Source organism: Mesoplodon densirostris, chromosome 9 (assembly GCF_025265405.1).
Source record: "Mesoplodon densirostris isolate mMesDen1 chromosome 9, mMesDen1 primary haplotype, whole genome shotgun sequence".
Lineage (NCBI taxonomy): Eukaryota > Metazoa > Chordata > Mammalia > Artiodactyla > Ziphiidae > Mesoplodon > Mesoplodon densirostris.
The window spans coordinates 37,215,549-37,237,451 of NC_082669.1; the positions used below are offsets into that span (position 1 = coordinate 37,215,549).

The 21,903-nt window shown below is 34.6% G+C and overlaps 1 protein-coding gene across 7 annotated transcripts in view; it reads left to right on the top strand.

Moving 5' to 3' along the window:
• Positions 1 to 21,903, top strand: part of RUNDC3B (RUN domain containing 3B) — a 148,102-nt gene that overhangs the window by 57,756 nt on the left and 68,443 nt on the right. For 4 of the 7 annotated variants that reach the window (XM_060107965.1, XM_060107967.1, XM_060107969.1 and 1 more), the window contains exons 3-4: positions 9,700 to 9,833; positions 17,128 to 17,213. In XM_060107965.1, coding sequence (XP_059963948.1) covers positions 9,700 to 9,833; positions 17,128 to 17,213 — 220 coding nt within the window. Of the gene's footprint in view, positions 1 to 3,561; positions 3,613 to 9,699; positions 9,834 to 17,127; positions 17,214 to 21,903 lie in introns of all 7 variants that reach the window. The other 3 variants (XM_060107963.1, XM_060107964.1, XM_060107968.1) reach the window with 1 other exon arrangement.

The window sequence follows — 21,903 nt, forward strand, 5'->3', positions numbered from 1 at the left end:
AAGTCACTGTGACTTTTCAAATGTAAAATATTTGCATGATTTTGGTGCTCAGTTTTTAAAAATTGTTGAATCAAATAGCCAAATACTTTTTCTAATGTACCTAGCGTCTACCTGTAAATGGCATTTTAAAGTAAACTTTTAAAAAGTTTAATATAAGTCATATATAATATTAAATTTTAATTTCAGAAGCTATTAAAAAATGGAAAATGGCTACATAGAAAAGAAGATCATATTATTTCATTGTTAGCTTAATTACAGTGCATATTGCAGTTGTAAATATTGCTTCACTGAATGATTTTTCTCTTACATATAAATACATGGTTGAAGATTCAAAATGTCAAACAATAAGAACTTGCACATTATTATTATCAGTGACAGAAGCGAGTATATGCTATCTGGTATTGCCAGTTTAAAAAGAAAACTTGTGAAAATTCTGACTTACTATCTGATCACTTATAATCAGTTTTGTTATTTGCCTTATAAATAGCAGTCAGTTTACAAATCAGTCCATCTAGGGGTCTTTTCAGGAATCCATCTTGGATCACATAAAAATAAATTCATCTACCGTTAGCCTTATTAGCAGAGTATATACACAGAGAGAAAGAAAATTAGACTAAATACAGCAAAGGCAAAAGGCTCACCTTCTACGTAGTTGTCAAATTTTATCAATCATGATAATGTAGCTCAGTCGTCAAAGAAATCAAAATAATTAGAAAGCTGAAGTTGTAACAAGGGCTAACATGAAAAAATGGAAGAATAAATATCATATTTATGGATTAGAATTATATTCAGTCTTATCACCAAGGCTGATTCATGTGTTTAAAGCCATGGTCAGTAATCTTTTCTGTATGATGGCCATTTTCCACCTTAATATAAAGATTATAAAGTTGATTTATTTTCATTTATTTGTTTTTGAAAAGTATATACTTTTTGAGTCAGAAGACATGGTATCTTCAGTATGATTAAGCATTCTTTCATTGCATATCTATTTTTTTAAAAATATTTATTTATTTATTTATTTATTTATTTTGGCAGTGCTGGGTCTTAGTTGTGGTATGTGGGATCTTTGCATGCAGGATCTTTAGTTGTGGCATGTGGACTTAGTTGTGGCCTGCGGACTTCTTAGTTGTGGCATGCATGTGGGATCTAGTTCCCCAACCAGGGATTGAACCCAGGCCCCTTGCATTGGGAGTATGGAGTCTTACTCACTGGACCACCAGGGAAGTCCCTGCCTATCTATTTCTGAGTAGATTCTTCTTTTGGCTGAAATTTCAGAAACTAACACCTAATATCACAATATATTATATAATTATAATGGTACATTTGAATGAATTTTGTTCTTGAACAAAACACTTTCAGTTTATTTGGTCTTGTCTCAACTGTCTTAACATTATATATTTTAAATGTGTAAAGAAATTTTATGTATTTTATATATTAATATACCTATATTTTATATGTGATATTATATGTATTTTATGTTATAAATATATTTAAATAAATATTTAATATTGTATACTTTAAAACAAAAGTTTTGATTTCAACTGCAAATGAGAACGTTTTCTACTAACGTTTTCTACTAACGTTTTCTACTAACAATTGTCATTCATTTATATATATATTTTGGGGAGCAACTAAGCTAAGGCTTTAAATTTTATATGAAAAATATTTACCTCGTTCACAGTGCATGTTTACTGCCCCATTATTTTTCCTATTTCTGAGGCTGTAGTGAGAACTCATATCGAACCAGAAAAGCCAGCTGACTGATTCTCTCCATGTGTCAGATCTTGTCTGTAGCCAAAGGAGTAGATCAGTATGAGGCTACAGGGAACAGGGGTGTGCTGGGTCTAGGCAGGCTCGCTCTGGGCCTCTCCTTTCCCATCTACAAAACGAGAGTGGTGTTGAAATTTGACTACAGAGAATTTGGAATCTTGTGGATTGTCATTTGGTCTGGATGCTTCTGGTTGCTTATAACTGACCTAAAGTGAGATATTAAATTATGATTAAAGCAATTAATGCCTACAAATAAGTGAAAATGTTTTAATTGTTAAAATTTTCACATGGTGTTCCATAGCCAGGATCAAAATAACATGCATAACCAGGGCATAAAGGCTAACATATTAACAGCTTTAAAAAAAACCCTAAACTATGAATTGAGCTTCATAATAGATTGAGTAGTTGTTTCCCATTTTGTACCAAGGATTAAGCCATGACATAAATCTGGACATGATACATTTTACTTGATATATTTTTTGAAGTAAAATTACTTTAAGTAGGGTTTTCCTGGAAATTGTTTTTACTTTGATAACTTTTGATTACATAAATGACTACAAGTAAGATACATAACTTAACATTCAAGGCAGAGCTAGTAAATATGGTTTAAACATTAAGAATTGGTTTTCTTAATATTTTCAATGAAAAGCATTCTGTTCTGATTTACATTTAATGCGGAGAGATTTTCATTTTGTTTGTTGTAGTTGTAGAAAGAGCATTATGTTTTAACATGGGCTTCAAGTAGGGTACCTTTTGGTTATAGATCCTTTTGGATATGTGTTTCCAAATTTAATATTCATTTACAGTGATACAAATAGGAGGATAGAGGTGAATAGTAGAGACATAGAAGTGACCAATAGCACAACTATATATATCTCCTTCCTTTCATTTTTTTATACACTACTGACTGTGTTTGGTTGGTTGGTTTTTGTTTAGTTTCATAAAAGGTCTAAGTATTTGGAAAGGTGTGGAACCATGTCCTATGGGAGATTTCAGTGTTTGCTTATGAAACAAAAAGATATCATCTGTTGGGAATATGACTTCAGAAATTTGGCTTTGGAGTTTTCCTGTATAGGAATTGCCAAACAACATAGGCAAGAATTTATAGTACTTTTCCAGATGGTGATTGTTAAACAATAATTGGAAGCTGTAGGAAAAACAGTATTTTGCATGAAGTAGGCATTTAGTCAACACTGGTTAAACTGAAGAACATTTTACTAGATATTTAAGTGCTGTTCTCATAATTCTGAAAAAAAAAAAAACCCCATACAAACTTTAACTCTGCTTAGACCAAAAAAAGAAAGAACTGCTCTTCAAAATGAATTTTATAACTTTTAGAAAAGTTAACAGTAAAAAAAAGTATATTTATTTTTAAAGTTGAAACCTTTCTAAGCCATATAGTTCAATAAGTGAGTAATTTTTCTAACCAATCGTATAAATTCTGAGGTGCAAAGCTAGCAAATTCAGTCAGGCTTCTTTATGTTTGGGTAAGAATAATGGAGGTGAAAGTAGACAGGGAAAAATAGTTTCTCATTTATTTCTGTGACTTAAAGACAACCTAGCCTCTCCAACAGAATAGGCTACAGGGACCAGCTTGATTTCCGTGCTGAGTAGAGCATGAGCTCAATTCATCTTAATTGAGTTCATTTTATTTATTAGGTATAAGTGGTGTTTACTGCATCAAGATTATGTGTAGCCATCTTATTGGGGCCGTTCAGTTTGCTATTGTAAACTTGATGTCAGGTTTCTTAAATATCTGTGTGTTGTTGTTGTTGTTTATTTTTTTTAAAGAGATTTCCCAAAGTTGCCGATGGCTGGCTCATCTCCCAATACCTCTCCAAGGTACTCTATGCTGGTGATGCCTCCCGCCACTGAGCTGCACGGGAGCATGGAATTGACTTACTGGGGAGGGCTGTATCAGTTAAGTGATCTTTCTTAGTACATTGCATGGGGTTTGCAAAGCTTTCTATTTTTGTTTTTGTTAATCCAGAGGGCAGAACTATACTTTATGCTAATTTTTATATTAAAAGCTTTTTGTGAATCCACACAGTACAATAATCCATTTGCTCTCCTTCTTCTCCTACATGACCCCTCTATATTTCTATTAAGTTTCATGGTTTTAAGCACAATTTTATTAATCATGCATCTCTGTGTTATTTATATTTTATTATAATGATAATATAAGACTTATTGGTTATTTTCTCAGTTTTGTAAGTGCTGAGTAGTAATATTTGTATTACATGCAAACTGGGTCTCAGGGAAGCTGTGTGAATTTCCAGAGTTACTCAGTAAAACATACATGGGCGCTGTCAACAGTAATTGTTTCACTGTTCTTGAACCACTAGTGGGAATACATTCCTTAGTTTCCTTTCTTCCAGGTAGAATATATGCCTTTATTCACTTATTCAAAACTTTTTTATTGAGTTCCTGTTGTATGCAAAGCACTGCTAGGTCTCTGTGGTAATCACCTAGCCTTTTATTATATTTTTCTCTTAGAAAAGAAATACGTAGTTATTATTTTTAAAGATTACTTATAATAAGAAAGGTAGAAAGTAGAAAACAAATGTCTTCTCATTTTCTCAATCCTGATCCCCACAATCACTTTAAACAATTTAATGTCCGCTATGTATAACCTTAATCACTACTGAAACCCATTATGCTTGATTTCTTCAGGGCTACACATTTATGCCTGGCTCTCTGTGTGGACACCAGCCCTCGGTACTCTAATTCAGTCTACTGGTATTCTAAGCTTTATGTTAAAAAATGCTGGTGGAAGAAAAATACAAAACCTTTGTACTCTGTTGGAAAGATGGTAAAATTACTGGGATAAAAAAGCCTATTAAGTAAAATTCACTTTTCAGATTTTTGGTGAACCTGGTTATCTTAATTTTTTTTTTGTTTTGGAAGATTAAGAATTGACTAATTTTTATGGTGTAGATACATACTTTAGATCTTTGTTTGTGATAAATTCCTTACCAGTGAACAAGACATTAATTGTCAGTACCAAAGGGTAGTAATTACATTTTATAGATTAGTGACTGTGATTCATAGTTGCTAAATGATTAACTGGAGGCGTCTTGTAAGTAACCTACAGAGCTAGCAGTATAAGTACAGTTGAGTATCTAATCTAGACTCAGATTTCTTCAGATCAGCTGAAAGTGTAATTAAAGGTTTTTTTAAGTGTTTAAATTTGTTCTTTTTTAAAAAACATTAACATGAGACTTTATCTAGAAAATTAATCAAGGTCGTAATTTTACTTTCAAAGCTGGGTGGTCTAATAAATATAAGCTTCAACTAATAGTAGTACTGTTTTAAAAGGAAAAGATTCTGACCTTTTGTTGAAATGGGAATTTTCTCTATTCAGTAAACAGATAGTAGAAAATATTAAACTAATTTTCATAAATTAGCAGTAAGAAATTCAGGATTGCTGCTATAAAATTTACAGTGAAAAGTTAAATACTGAAATATTAATATATTGGCAACAATAAATCCATAAGTAACCAGTTTCCTTTAAGTATCTGAAACTTTTGCAATATCAGAGTAGCTTATTAAAATTAAAATGGGACTGTCTTTTATTGCTTGTCTAGATGAATAGCAGCTCCAAGGTAATAGTCTTTGTTGTTATCATCTAGGTGATATATTGTAGCACTAACAAAACTTCAGCTTGTGAGACCAGTCTTACATTGGCTCTTTACATAGCAAAGTACTAATACAAAGGGTGGAGAAAGGAAGTCACTTAACAGATTCATTTATATTTTATATTATCAAAATATGATGTGTCATTAGCCACTACTAAATAGAGAACCACTTTGGAAAGTTTAGTTCTTGTTTTCAGAAGGTCTCATCTTGCCATAAAATAAGATAAAAACAAAACATGAGTATATTGCATGATGTGACTATATTATTTAAGTTAGGTACCTTAAATAATATTAAGGTAGGTATCTAAAGTAATATTAAGTTAGGTGTCTAAGTTAAATAATATAGAAGAGTAATTTTAGAATAACATTGGATCTTAGAGATCACAGGCCATTTTAAGTTGCTGAAAATGAGGCAGTTTAGTGGGAAAGACATCACATAGCTGGTTTGTAGCAGATCTCCTTTTAGTCTAGCAAACTTGCACCATTTATTTCTGTGCCTAAAATGAATTAGAGTTGGATTGATGAGTTGGGAATAAGTTTTAAAAAGCTTGTTTAACTTTGTCTTTGGTAAAAAGTCAACTACTAAAAACATATAAAATTGAAAGCACTTTATACACTTACACTTGTCAGCAATGTTAAAAAGAGGATTGTTAGTGACAGCATAATTCTTCTCCTGAATAAAATTTCTTCAAAATGTAGGCTAGTCCGTTTCTTGCTATATGATTTGCTTTTCTGGTTCTTTTTAAAGAAAATGAGAATATCTTTTCAGTGATTATTTATTACCTCAATAATTATTTTTAAAGGCATGATCAGCCTGTAGCTTTGTTTTTTAATTTTCCTGTTGAATATTGGTTACAGACTAATAGCCCAAGTACATCTTTTGCTAGCAGTTAATCTGTGTTTAAGTAAAAGTGATGTTCAGGTAATAATATCTCAAATAACCAATTGAACACTTCTATTATTTTTAATTAACTTCAACCTTTTTCATAGATGCAGAAATTATTTAATTATTTAAATAAAACCCCAGGATACATGGACAATTTACATGAGAGTTCATTTGGAGGTCCTGACAAGGGACTCTTAACCCACATCCTTCTGAATGTGAAAAATTCAGGGTCTTGATTTAAAAACTTCATTTTGGAAATGATGCACATGAAAGAGAAAGGAAGGCAGAATCAAGCCAAGTCATCCTCTCATCTCGTTTGTTGAGTAGGTAGCAGTGTTGTGAAGATACTACTGGTATACTTAAGGCCCTGCAAGTCATGGCATCATGTCATTTTGTTAATTGTTTAGTTTCTCAGTTTGTTAGCTAGGAAATCTTGTCATTATCTCTTGGGTGAAAGTCTTGTAGACAGCATATCCTACACATAGCAGGAATCCTAAGGATTTAGCACCCATTTCTTCTCTGTTTAACCTAAGCCTAGACTTTTAGTTTCTCTATATCTTTGTTTCCTCTCCTCCAAAAGGGGGCTTTGTTATATTCTTTTGGTTTTCAACAGCTCTGCTTTGAAACTTCTCATAAATTAATTTCCTCAGTCATGTCAAATTCATGAGAAGATTTAAAATAAAGTCACCAGAGAAATCTTGTGATTCTCCTTTTGCGGTCCCTGGCAGCGTATGGTACTCATTTCTCGAGGGAAGTGTAGTAGCTATTCCTCATTTTTAAATTGTGGGACAATCCTAATTAATAGAAGCCAAGGAAAGTTAGTCAAGACTAGATTTTAGGGAGGTAAATTTAGAATGGTTGATATGGTAAAAGGTTGGATTAAGGAGTAAATTTTAAAGATTCTTCTAGATTCTAAGCAAGTAATGGGAAAAACTTCACTGTGCATCTCATTCCCACTTTGCAATGCAAGGGGACCTTGGGTCTCTTGACTATTTGTATGATAATAGTAATAACAGTAGTAATCATTGTTAATATTTGTATTAGGCTGTATACTAATTGCTGCACATACATTATTTAATCCTCACAACAGTGTTATCATGTAGATACCACCATTATTGTCAATTTATAGAAGAAACTCAGATTGGTAGAGTGACGTTAAGTCATTTGCTTAAGATTGCATGTCTAGAAAGTGAGATAATTCTGGTCCACCAGGCTCAAAAGCTCATATTCTTACCATTAGGCATCCTGTTTCCTCTCCAAATGGCTAACAAATTGATAACATGAAAATTGCCCCAAAGACAGACTATACTGAGATCCTGTTCTAGGAACTTTTTTTTAACTAAAGAAGAGAGGGGGCAAATAAAAGTGATGGGGAGAGATTGAGAAAAAGAAGGTTATAAACATTCCTATAGATTTCTATTTTTTGGTAGTGAGATTTAATTATTAAGGAGACATTTGAGTTATATAGATGTTTGAGTAAAGATTTCTAGATGCTTTTGTATTTTTAGTTATTTGTAGACAAAGCTAAATGTATTTGTCCAGAATATTTGATATCTGTAATCTAGCATGCAGACATCTTTTCTTTTTTTTCTTTTTTTTTTTTTTTTGTGGTATGCGGGCCTCTCACTGTTGTGGCCTCTCCTGTTGTGGAGCACAGGCTCCGGACGCGCAGGCTCAGTGGCCATGGCTCACGGGCCCAGCCGCTCTGCGGCATGTGGGATCCTCCCGGACCGGGGCACGAACCCATGTCCCCTGCATCGGCAGGTGGACTCTCAACCACTGTGCCACCAGGGAAGCCTGCATGCAAACATCTTGATACCAGATTGTCACTGAGCTGTTTCTGTAAAAAATATACTAATTAGATTTTTTAAATTCAAATTTCTATATGCATTGCAATTAAGATCTTGTTTTGTGTTGATTAACCAGTTGATTTGTTTAGTAAATATTTATTAAATGCCTGCTATGAGCCAAGCACTGTGTCAAGTGCTGGAGATAGAATTGAGGACAAATAAGATACAGTCCTTGCCTTAGTGATCTTACCACCTAATATGTGAGACAATCAAATAAGCAGATAATTATAAGGGTAAGTAAGCTCAGGGTGATATGCCAGCACGTAGGGAGGAGTAACTTACTGCAGAGATCACACGTGGCTTACCAGAAGAGGAGCCCTTGGAAATGTCCTGCATGATGAATAGGGGTTACCTATCATGATCTGTGAGCTTTCTGTTGGTTGAGTAACCATACTATTAGAAATACCAGGGGGATCTTTTAAAAAATACCAGTGTGTAGGCCCACCCCCAAAGATTCTGATTATTTAGTTTGGGTGGAGCCCAGACATGAGTACTTTTTAAAAGAAGCCCAGTCATTCTTATGGGCTGCCCTGGTTGGACACCACTCAAATATTTCAGCCATTGTTCCTAAAATGCTGCTTGTGGACAAGAACATTTTAACTCTTTTTGATGTTGCTTAGAGAGAACATGTTACTGGGGAAAAGAAGATTGAGATAAATATTAATTGAAAACAAAGAAGCAGAGATTTTAAAATATAAAAGCTAATCTTTCTTCATTAAGATTGAACAACTTCCCTAGGTAAGAATAATTATTCCAGACACCTGAAGAAATATTAAGATGTCTCTCATGTCCCATTTAAAAATATTCAGAGTAAAAAATTGTTCCCCTGGACCTACTACTCAAAGTCCTGCATAGAAATATTAATACTAATATAAGATACACACAAAAGAACATTTGTTCTTGAACAATACATAATTACCCAAATCTGGAAGATTAGAATGGTAAATGCCTGAAGGACTTGTCACGGGTTGGTGACTAGAAGAGAGCAGATGAATGACAGTTAGATGAAGGTTTGGGTAGAATGGTAGTGAATGGGTGGGAATGATTAGTGAATGCAGGAGTCTCACTGATTATAGGTACTTACAGACCACATATTGTTTCATTTCTTTGAAGTATCCCTCTGAAGAGGAGAAAAAGTGTTGCCTTTTAATTTTTTTTCTGTTTTTCCAAGAAGAGGAAGCTTCAGGATGCAACTGGTGACGTTTAAATTAATGCTTAACTAGAACCACAAAGAGGCATACCTGCGTGCTCTCTGAAAGACTGTGTTAGAATAACAGGATATTAACCTATAAGATTTTTTAGTGTCTAGACCCTTTTTGCTTCATTTAATTTAATTTTATTGTTGAGAAAACTATGATCCAGATACATTAAACAATTTGCCCTAAGTAACACAACTAGGTAAAGGTAGAACAGGACCAGACTTAAGGCTTTTTGACCCCAGGTGCCCTTTCCACAATCGCACACTCTACTGACATTTATTTCTCAGAGTTTTATTGTTCTTGAGTTTTGAATTTCTAGTCTAGTTTTATTTTGTATTACAATTTGTCTCCTGAAGGTCAAGTAACCTGGTTTGGTTATGAAAGTCCTCGTAGCTTCTGGGACTATATCAGAGTGGCTTGCCGGAAAGTTTCACAGAACTGTATCTGCAGCATTGAAAATATGGAAAATGTCAGTTCCTCTAGAGCTAAGGTAAGGCATAAATAATAATGTGCAGTATGTGTAATCTAATCCTAAGCAATTTTGACCCAAATAGAAAATTTTGAGCTCTTTGCGATATAAAATCTTTCTTTTCTTTGTTGGAATTAAGCACTTGACCAAATTTAACATCTTTCAGAGACTTGTTTCATTTTTTATTTTTAGTAGCATATAATTATTTTAGAATGCTCTTGAATCTTCACTGTTGCCTTATAAATAGCAGGAAGGTATGAAGCTAGTAACTATGAATTTCTTTTTTGAGAAGCAGAGTAAAATATTTCCTAGTCGATGAAGTTTCTACATTTCTTGAATTACCTAAATCAGTGACTCTTAGTGTCCTGCGCTGGCAGTCCATAATGTCAAAACTATTTTCACATAGTACCAAAATGTTATTTGCCTTTTGCACCGGGTTGATATTTGCACTGCTTATGCAGAAGCAATGGTGGGTAAAATTAACTGGTGCCTTAGCATAAATTAAAGCAGTAGCATCAAACTATACTAGTAGGCATTGAGTTCTTCCTCACCATACATTCAGTTTTAAAAACAAAAACCAGTTTCACTTAATGTCCATGATGGTGAAGTAAACATTATTAATTGAATTAAATCTCAACCTTTGAGAAGCTGTCTTTTTAATATCTTGAGTGACAAAATGGGAAGTATGTATACAGCATATTGACATATGATGGTTGTCTCAAGGAAACGTACTCATGCAGTAGTTTGAATTGTTAACTGAACTAGACACTTTTGTCATGTAATACTATTTTTACTTGAAAGAAAAACATTCAAACTAAAACAACAACAACAACAAAAAACATTCAAACTATAGCCTTTTTAGACGTAGGCATTTTGTAGACATTTCATAAGATGGATGAAGTAAACCTGTTCCTTCAAGAAAAACAGCTTGACAGTATTTGTTGCCAATGGTAAAATTAAAGCTTTCCAGTAAAAATTAGAATTTTGGAAAACTTGTAGTGTATTCACCATCTTAAGCTCAATAACTTCCTAGTACTTAAATGCTTTTCTAATAACATTGATGTTCATATTAACAAAAATATATTTATATTATTTAATGGAATGTGTCAGTATTTTGTAGACCTGCATAACTTATATTTTTTATTTTTTTATTTTATTTTTTTAAACATCTTTGTTGGAGTATAATTGCTTTACAATGGTGTGTTAGTTTCTGCTTTATAACAAAGTGAATCAGTTATACATATACATATGTTCCTATATCTCTTCCCTCTTGCGTCTGATGTGTGGAATAATAAAATCATGCATGGGTAAAAGATCCATTCAAAGTGTAAGAATGTAATACAGTATGAAACATTCATTGATATGGTTATAGAGTCCATGTTGCAATTAACCTTTAAGAAATTATCACTTACTGAGTTTTGATTAGAACCAAAGGAGAATATCATCCACAATTATCTGAAAAGGCTATTCAATGATTCCTTTTTCCAATTATGTATCTATGTGAAGGTAGATTTTCTTCACATGCTTCAACCAGAACGACCCATTGTAACAGATAGAATGCTGAAGCAGATATCTAGTTCTCTTTTATTAAGCCATACATTAAAGACATTTGTAAAAATGTAAAACAGAGCTCCTTTTCTCTCTAATATTTTTTTTAGGGAAAGATAGTTATTTTTTCATAAAAATATGGTTTTCAGTGTTAACGTATAATGAGTTCATTATTTTTTAAATTACTATATATTTTTAAAGTTTCCAGTTTTGACTTGTAGTGCAGTAAATATGGTTAGATATAACCTATGTAAAAACCCTTTGGAGTCCTCAAAATTTTTAAGATTGTAAAGGTCTGAGCTGGTGACATAAGGTATATTAGCTTTAGTATAGTAGTTTATTTATTTTTATTGGTTTGTCATAGTTACTTTCCTTACCATTTTTGACACTTAAGAGTTACAGAATGAAATAAAAATGAAGTAGAAAATAAAGGTTGAAAATACTAGATATGTACGGTTTTAAGATCTACATAATTTAATTCAATTCATTATTTGACAATCATAACCTTATAAATTACATGTCTGTATAATAAACAAATGTATAACAGTCATCTTTCAACAGTGTAGTTTCTAAGTTTATTGTACCTGTATCCATTTTTATTTTTTTCTTATGGAAAATTTTTGGTTAGCAAAATTGACACATATATTGAAATTAAATATTTTATAAAACATGGACCAAGTACCTAAATTTTTAAAAATTTATTTTTACTTTTTTCAATATAATTTTTAAAGGATACTTTCCATTTACAGTTATTATAAAATATTGGCTCTATTCCCTGTGTTGTATAGTGCATCCTTGTAGCCTATCTTACACCCAGTAGTTTGTACCTTCCACTCTCCTACCCCTATACTGCCCCCCACCACTGGGGTGGGGATAACATTATCCTATTGTTAGGATAAGCAGCCTTATCCCTTGTTCCTTCTATGATATAAATTTAACATATTAGACCAATTTCTGAATATACTACTCACATCAACCATTCATACATCCATGCATCCTTCCACCTGATAAATTTTTACTGAGTACCTATACCATGACAGAACTGTGAGTGTAGTCTTTTTTTTTTTTTTTTTTTTTTTTTCTTTTTGCGGTATGCGGGCCTCTCACTTTCGTGGCCTCTCCCGTTGCGGAGCACAGGCTCCGGATGCGCAGGCCCAGCGGCCATGGCTCACGGGCCCAGCCGCTCCGCGGCATATGGGATCCTCCCAGATTGGGGCACGAACCCGTATCCCCTGCATCGGCAGGCGGACTCTCAACCACTGCGCCACCAGGGAGGCCCGTGAGTGTAGTCTTTAATACATTCTTAGGACTTATGTCCCTAATCCTTCCTAGTTATTCCTGGTCTCATCTTCTTGTTTACTTTTTCCTTGTTCAGAAGCTGGCCTTGTCAGTGCTTTGTCCCAGAGGCTGGTTAGCCAAATTTTCTACTGAAAGAGGCAGAGGCAGAGAGAGGGTGTTAATCACAGACACACCAGAATTACCAAATACTAGAACTTGGCAATAAGATATAGTATTGCAAAGAGGCCATTTTTATGTTCATTTTCTTTTACTGATTCACAAATCTACCTCCTCTTTTAACTACCACTCGACTTTTCCTATCCCTAGTTCTTTAGTGTGATGGCCCCAAACCTGGATGTCAAACAAATTGGAGGGGCCCTGTAAACACTCCAGGCTTTTATTTGTGACCCCAGAAAGGCTATACCTTGGGAGTAAGGGAAATTAAAATGAAGACCAGCCCCCAAAAGACCTAAAGGCGGTGTCCTTAAGTGGTACAAGGTGGTTTTCAAGTACACTGTCTGTCTACCAGAAGAAAAGTAAATCTACTCTAGAGAAAGGTAGCATTAGAGTTGCTACAAATTTTCCTCCACAGTGTCCATTATTTAATCAGAAATCACCAGGTATATCAGGAAACAAGATTAAATGAATAAAACTAAGAAATATAAAAAAAGACAATTAATTGAAACAGACCTATGGGAGATGCAGATAATGGACTTTTAAGTAATTATGATATAAATAAAGAAAATATAAAGATTAATAATACTAGAGAACCGGAGTATATAAGAAAATCAAAATAGGAATCTACAGGATATTCATTCTTATAGAACGTGTACAAAAATCGGTCATTTGCTAAGTTGTAATTCACCTCAATGAATTTCAGAGGATTGAAGTATAAAGTATGTTCTCTAACCACAGTAGAATCAATAATAAAAAGATAACTAGAAAAATGCTTATATAAGTTGAATTTGAGAAGAATTTCTAAATAACTCATGGATGAAAGAAGAAATTACACATGAAATTGAAAAACATTTGGTAGGTAATGATAATGAAAATATATAAAAAATTGTGCTTAGAGGAGAATAGATAGGCTTAAATAGGCTTTTATGTATTTTTTTTAAAGAAAGGCTGAAAAATCAGTGATCAAAGCTTTCATCTCAAGAAGCTTAAAAAAAAGTAATAAACCCAAAGTAGGAGGAAAGAAATAATGAAGAGCAAAAATTCAATTAAATTGAAACAAATGTACACTAGAAGAATATCAACAAAACCAAAAGTTGGTGTATTTTGGTTTTTAAAATTTAGTTGTTTGTTTGTTTGTTTGTTTAATTTATGGCTGCATTGGGTCTACGTTGCTGTGTGCTGGCTTTCTCTAGTTTTGGCCAGCAGGGGCTACTCTTCGTTGTGGTGTGCAGGCTTCTCGTGGCATTGCCTTCTCTTGTTGCAGAGCACGGGCTCTAGGTGCATGAGCTTTAGTACTTGTGGCAGGTGGGCTCAGTAGTTGTGGCTCACAGGCTCTAAAGCGCAGGCTCAGTAGTTGTGGCACACGGGCTTAGCTGCTCTGTGGCATGTGGGATCTTTCTGGACCAGGGATCAAACCCGTACCCACTGCATTGGCAGGCGGATTCTTAACCACTGTGCCACCAGGGAAGTCCCAGTTGGTGTTTTTAAAAAGATTAATATAACTGATAAGTTTCTAGCAAGGCTACTCAAGAAAGAAAAAAAAAAGAGAGATTATATATTACCAGTATCAGTAATGAAGAGGAGGTAAAACCCATCGACCCTACAGACATTAAAAATCCTAAAAAAAGGTATTATGAATAACTTCACACCTATAAATTAAAAAATTTAAATGAAATGGGCAAATTATTTGAAAACTGTCACTTACAAAGCTAACACAAAAAGGAAGAAAGCATCTGAATATTCTGATGTCTACTAAAGAAATTGACGCTATAGTTTAAAATCTTCCCCTTGCAGCTCATTTTTAAATTGAGTTATCTTTTTCTTATGGATTTGTAAGAATTCTTGGCATTCTACAAATGAGATTCTCTTGTCAGATACATATAATGCAAATATTTTTGTCCACTCTGTGATTTGTCTTTTTACTATCTTAAATGATTACAGTTCATCCCCTGAAATAGGAGGGAAGGTAGAGTGTATGGGTATTAGTTCAATTAGGTTGGTTGGTTTGGTGGCATGAGTTTCCTGTCTTCCACTTGTGTCTATTTTTTGTTTCTTCATATAGTAAAGTAGGGATAGTATTGTAACCTGACTCACACACAGTTCTTGTGAGGATTAAATATCTTAATGTGTAAAAAGCTCTTAAAACAGAGGTAAGCATGTATTAATGACATTCTTAAGAAGTGTTGACTACTTTTATGAATTTTTTTGAAAAACCTTTTGTGGTAAACAAACAAATATTTGTGTCTCCCAAACAATAACAGCAACCTTCAGTGGTTCACCATTATCTGATAAAGTCTAAAATCTTAAACCTAATTTTCAGCTTTTCCCCCTTTATGGCCCCAACAAGCTTTATATCTTCTGTTTCTTTTGTTGAAAGAAAAGAAACTGTTAAAATCAGCACCATTTATTATGACAATATAACAAAGAATTCCACAAACATCTAAGGACAGGAAACTAGGTGCAGCCCAGTTTTGTGTGGATTGAAATTAATAAATCAGGAAGCAGGACTTTCCCCCATATTTCTTATCTTAACAATAGCACAGTCTCCTGTGTCTAACTTTCTCTGGAGAGTAGCTTTTCCCGCTTCTGTTTTAGAATGTAGCTTTTTGATTCAAGCCACTACTACTAGTCTCTGTGTCTTTTAGATGAAATTTTAAGAAACTTGAGACTGGGAGCTGGTGCTTGCCTCTTCCTTCCTCTGTTCCAATCCGCTACAACTAACTGTAGGTTCCCCTGGGCTGACTCAGCAGAAACAGTGGACTGAGCACTGGGCAAGCTAAGGGATTTTTAGGTTAAAAAAAGGTGGGCAAATTGGTGGGCAAACTGACTGGCATGCTAACCACACCCATATCATTCCTTTATTTCCCAACAGTACTGCTGCTTGTAGCCTGCTAGGTTTTTTTTTTTTTAATTTATTGTAATTTATTTTTGGCTGCATTGGGTCTTTGTTGCTGCACGTGGGCTTTCTCTAGTTGTGGCGAGCGGGGGGCTACTCTTTGTTGCGGTGCGCGGGCTTCTCATTGCAATGGCTTCTCGTTGTGGAGCATAGGCTCTAGGTGCACGGGCTCAGTAGTTGTGGTGTGCGGGCTCAGTAGTTGTGGCTCGCGGGCTCTAGAGCACAGGCTCAGTAGTTGTGGTGCACAGGCTTAGTTGCTCCGTGGCATGTGGGATCTTCCCGGACCAGGGCTCAAACCTGTGTCCCCTGCATTGGCAGGCAGATTCTTAACCACTGCACCAACAGGGAAGTCCTAGCCTGCTAGGTTTTTCCACGTCTGGATTAACTCCGTTTTGATCCTTCTGTCTGACAGTTTTGGTGAATTCACTAGAGTTGTAGACATTTCTACAACTGTAGACATTTCAGTGCTTCTTTTTCCATACTGGTAGTCGACCATCATATATATTGGTTAGTGACACCTTTATTCTTAGCTGCCATTGCAGTGTTTTGAATTTCTATATAGTTAATCTTCATAGATTTTCTGGAGATGTGTGAAAGGGTTGAGTGAAAAGGAAAGTAATTGAATTATAAAATTCTCAATAAAAAATATAATCTTTATAGTCTTTCATTCTAAACAAAGAATCCAGAAGAAATGCTTTGGATTATAAAAATACTTAACTGGTTAGTCCCAACTATTGAATGATGTTACCTCTTTTCAAAAGTAAAATTAAATTTTTCATATTTTGTTAGAATTGTGTGTTTTCTGTGATTTTGTTCTAGAGTATGCTTCTGGGTGTTTTTGTTGTGTGTTTGTTTTTTCTGGTTTAAATTTTTGGTAATAGTCGAATGCTCTGGAGGCACCAAATTCAGTAACTCATGATTTGGATGCATGGTAAATAATGAAATTTGGTTGTCTGAAACCTTCCTCTGGAAAGATTAAACAAGTGGTGTGAGGGTGATTATTTTTATTAATGAGAACGGACTCTTTTCTTCATGTTTTATAAAGGGACTCATTTTAATTGGCATGTTGATTTGGGCATTGAAGTAAAGAGAGATGTCTTGTGATTTCCTTCTAAAATTCACAAGAAGTCTCTAACCCAAGTTAAGTCAATACTAATGGTTATGTCCCTTCAGATGCTAGAAAGTTAATCTGACATGATCTACCCTACACCTTCAGAGAACAAAGTATATACTATATATAATTAAAATTTACCTCATCTTATCTACTTAAATATTTTTTAGTCTTTATCAAATGCATATTTTGAGTGAGTTATTCTTTGCATATTAAAATGTTTATATTTTTATGACATAGCAGGCAAAATATATTTTAACTTCTAATTTTTTTTTTCATGTTTGATTCTTTCTTCTTGCTTTTAGGGTAGAGCCTGGATCAGAGTAGCACTCATGGAAAAACATTTATCTGAATACATCTCTACAGCTCTGAGAGACTTCAAAACAACCAGGTTTAAAAGTCCTTTTAACTTTCAATATATATTTAAAAGATTTACCAGAAGTCTTAGCAGTAAGAATAGATGAAGACGCATTTGTTTTTAAAGTCCTCACCTATTTTATTTCCTCCTTTTTGTACTTCTCAGATAAATCCACTGTCTTCTCAGGAAAATGCAGTTTCTCAACTAAACATCTTACCTTGGTTTATCTTTTCAAGCCTCACATTCTGCCTGGAATATCTTTTTTCTGACCAATTTCTGATTCTTACTTTTTCAACACGTGAAGTTTCCTTCTCCCCACAGACTTTTTTCTAACCAATTTGAAGAAAAATCTGTGAAATTCCTATAGCATTCTTTCTCTTTCCACACCACAATATTTATTTCATTGCTTTTAAAGAATAAATGAATCATTCACTTCTTTAATTCTTATATAATATAATTAATGATTGCTCAATTGTCTTTTTAGGGCAGTCTATACCAATGTTCCTCTTGGGTTGTAAGATGGTACATTGTGCAAAACATGACTTTATTAATTTTTTATGATGGTCAAGAAAAGGTTCATATTAGGACAACAGTCATTCCTACTCAGCTGTGGTCTGCTAATCTATATTTATAGCTTTTGTTAAAGAAACCACTTTTTTCCCATTTCAGTAGTATTTGTAAATGAAAATATTCAATATTTTCAATATCCTAGATATGTACTATTCAATACAGTCGCCACTAACCACATGCCACTGTGTAAATTAAAATTGAAATTAAGTAAAATTACTGGGCTTCCCTGGTGACGCAGTGGTTAAGAATCCATCTGCCAATGCAGGGGACACGGTTTTGAGCCCTGATCCAGGAAGATCCCACATGCTGCAGAGCAGTGAAGCCTGTGGGCCACAACTATTGAGCCTGCGCTCTAGAGCCCACGTGCCACAACTACTGAAGCCCACGCACCTAGAGCCCATGCTCTGCAACAAGAGAAGCCACCTCAGTGAGAAGCCTGTGCACCGCAATGAAGAGTAGCCCTCACTCGCCGCAACTAGAGAAAGCCCACACGCAGTAATGAAGACCCAGCACAGCCAAAAATAAATAAATAAAATAAATAAATTTATTTAAAAAAAAAGTAGGGCTTCCCTGGTGGCGCAGTGGTTGAGAGTCCGCCTGCCGATGCAGGGGACACAGGTTCATGCCCCGGTCCGGGAAGATCCCACATGCCACGGAGCGGCTAGGCCCATGAGCCATGGCTGCTGAGCCTGCGCGTCTGGGGCCTGTGCTCCGCAACGGGAGAGGCCACAACAGTGAGAGGCCCACGTACTGCAAAAAAAGAAAACAAAAAACAACAACAAAAAATAAAATTACTGATTCAGTTCTTCAGTTGCTTTATCACATTTTAGGTGTTCACTGGCCTGTGTGGTTAATGGCAACCAAATTGGACAGCACAGATATAGAACAGTGCTTCACAGCAGAAAGTTCTATCAGACAGCACTGCCTTAGACACTTCTAAATTACCATACTTATTTCTACCTCGTTAATCATATTTCTTAAAGAAGAGAGTGACTGTAAACCAGTTTTGACAGAAAATTAGGAATATATATACAGAAATCATGTATCTGGAATCTTAATTTCATGTCCTGATGCCATATTTGATATTTTGGATTTTGAGAAAATCTGGGCCTTTATTATGACACATTCTTTTAGCTAACTAGCTGATACAGATTACAATATCTTTACTTAGGTGTCTCTATGTTTTTAGGTAATAAAACAAAAATTTTTTATTTGTAAGATACAAAGAAAAAAATTATCATTATAAATTTGACCAGGATATAAAGACTTTTAACTCCAAGAAGTATTTGCATAAAGTAAATCTGATATATGCTTATTGAATTCTTTTAAAGCAATATGATACTCTTGAGATATTTCTAAAGATAGACAGTGAGATGATAATAAACTCTTAGACATTTGAAATAAATCTTATGCAATGAAACATTTGTTTTATTTATCATCACTAGTAAATACATTTAATTATGGAAGATAGTAAATATTGAAGATAATAAGGCTTCAAAAATAAAAGTAGTATCAGAATCTCATAGATCAAACCTAAAAATCCTAAATTAGTGAAATCAAAACCAAGTTTATACCATAATTATCTCCTATACAATAACAAGATAGTCTTTTCTAAATAGAAAGTAAAGCATTAATAATCTCTCTAGGGTTTCCCTGGTGGCGCAGTGGTTAAGAATCCACCTGCCAATGCAGGGGACATGGGTTCGAGCCCCGGTCCAGGAAGACCCCACATGCCACGGAGCAACTAAGCCCGTGTGCCACAACTACTGAGCCTACTCTCTGGAGCCCGCGAGCCACAACTGCTGAGCCCATGTGCCACAACTGCTGAGGCCCGCGTGCCTAGAGCCCATGCTCTGCAACAAGAAAAGCCACTGCAATGAGAAGACCACGTACCGCAACGAAGAGTAGCCCCTGCTCGCCGCAACTAGAGCAAGCCTGTGTGCATTAACGAAGACCCAGTGCAGCCAAAAATAAATAAATAAAATAAATAAATTTAAGAAAAAAAAAATCTCTCTAAGTTGTTAGTCTTGTTCTTAGTTTACACAGTTGGGTGGGGTAGAAGTAGTACTTGAATAGACTATTTTTAGAGGGAGTAGCTTAAATTTTTTAAGGGAAATCCTTTTTGCCTTGTTTTTAGGTATTAGCTTTTTTTTTTTTTTGAAAAAAGGAAGTGATTCAGCTGTAAAAAGTTCATGAAGTAAAAATGTTCCTGTAACAATATATAAACATATATTATTCAAATATAAACATGGCTTAGTATATGTTTATACAGGCACAGAAATACATCATATTTATATACACAGAAACACACACAGTACTTAAATGTGACCATGATGGCTCTGTAATTATCAAGAAATGAAGTGAGTAGTTAACTTCAGAACTCTCATCCTAAAAGTTAACTAAAGAAAGGCAGTTGCAAAAAGACAGTCTTTTTTCTTAACTATTTACACTACTTTTTTTTAACTGAAATCAAACCAGAGAAACTTACTAATTATAAATACATTTGATTGTGAACCCCTAGCGAAAACATATGTATTTGGAAGATTAGGTTTGTAAAATAACAAGCGTACTTTTGGAAAGAAGAGTTATTCCTTACCTTTTGTCTGGATTCTCCCTGACATAAGCGCTTGTAGAACAATGAGAAATGATCTCTAATTCTTTAGGAATCTTGAGAGTATCTGAATCAAGTGATTTCTTCTTGTTCTACTCTTCACAGATAGAGAGTAATGAGGTCTTTTAAAATGGTGATACAAGTGTTTACCCCAATACAGAAGGAGGAGCTACATCAGCTAAGACAGGCAGCTTGAAAGTACTGATCAGTGAAAATCCAAGGATAAGATTGGGTAGAGGAACTGTGGGGAGCACAACTACGATAAGTCTTCTGAAGTACATGACGATCGCTCCAAAGTATTAGAGAAATTCATGTGATCTTTTTGCTACGGTGGAGGATATCTTGGTGAGCCATTGAAAAAATCCTTGAAGGTTTAGGGATTGGGGTGTTCTTGGGAAAGAGCCAGAGGTGGGAAGTTGGCAGACTCAAGGAGAGAATCCAAGCTAAAAAAAAAAAAGAAGGAATTATTTTGGTAGGTTACTGGGAAAACCTAGAGATAGAGAAGTAAGGTAGCAACTGAATAATTTGCTCAAAGTTTTACTTTCTCCTCACCCGCAGCCTGAAAAATAATTAGAAAAATTAAGCTAAAGAATACAAATGTGACATTTGAAACAAGATCGAAAATATTCTGGTAAGATTTTGAAGTAACAACTGTGGAAAATATAAAGTAGAGAAAAAATTACTGTGTGGAATCCTGTTTATTACTTTGCAGTTGCCCCACAATATTTCATTTATGATGACAAAAGTAGTGTTCAAAGAAACGTTAATCTTCTCGTTATGATAGTAGGAGTAAGAGAAGAGTAACGTATAAAGTAAAACTTCAGAATTACTCAGCTGTCACAAAGGGGGAAGAAAAAGGAGTGGATAAGCACTTTTCTAAAGGATAGAAGAGTAGATAGGGTAGTGATACATTACCACACCTTTCAAGAACTAAGAAGGCCTGTAGGAATCTGAATCTGTTTGCAAGTTCTACATTATTAAGATGAAAAAAATAAACGTCATTAAAAGGTGCTTGTGGACTGCTGCCACACAGCACATACAAAGTTAACTCGAAATGGCTCAGACCTAAAAGTAAAGCCCTTAGAAGAGAGCATAGATGAAAATCTGCATGACCTGGGATTAGGTGGTAGTTTCCTAGACATGTTACTAAACACCCAAGCAGCAAAAGGAAAATAGATAAATTGGACAGAATCAAAATGTGGAGCTTATTGCTTTGAAGAATATCTTCAAGAAAGTGAAAAAACAATCCACAGAACTGGAGAAAATATTTGCAAAGCCTATATCTGATAAGAGACTTGATTGTGAAATATATATAAAGAACTCTTACAACTCAGTAATAAAATATTTTTAAATTTTAAAATGGGCAAAGAATCTGAATAGACATTTTTCCAAAGAAGGTACACAAATGACCAAGAAACACATGAAAGATGTGTAACATCAGTAGCCATCAGGGAAATTCAAATCCAAACTGCAAGATACCACTGCACACCTGCTAGGATGGCCATGATCAAAAGAACATGTATGGGCTTCCCTGGTGGCGCA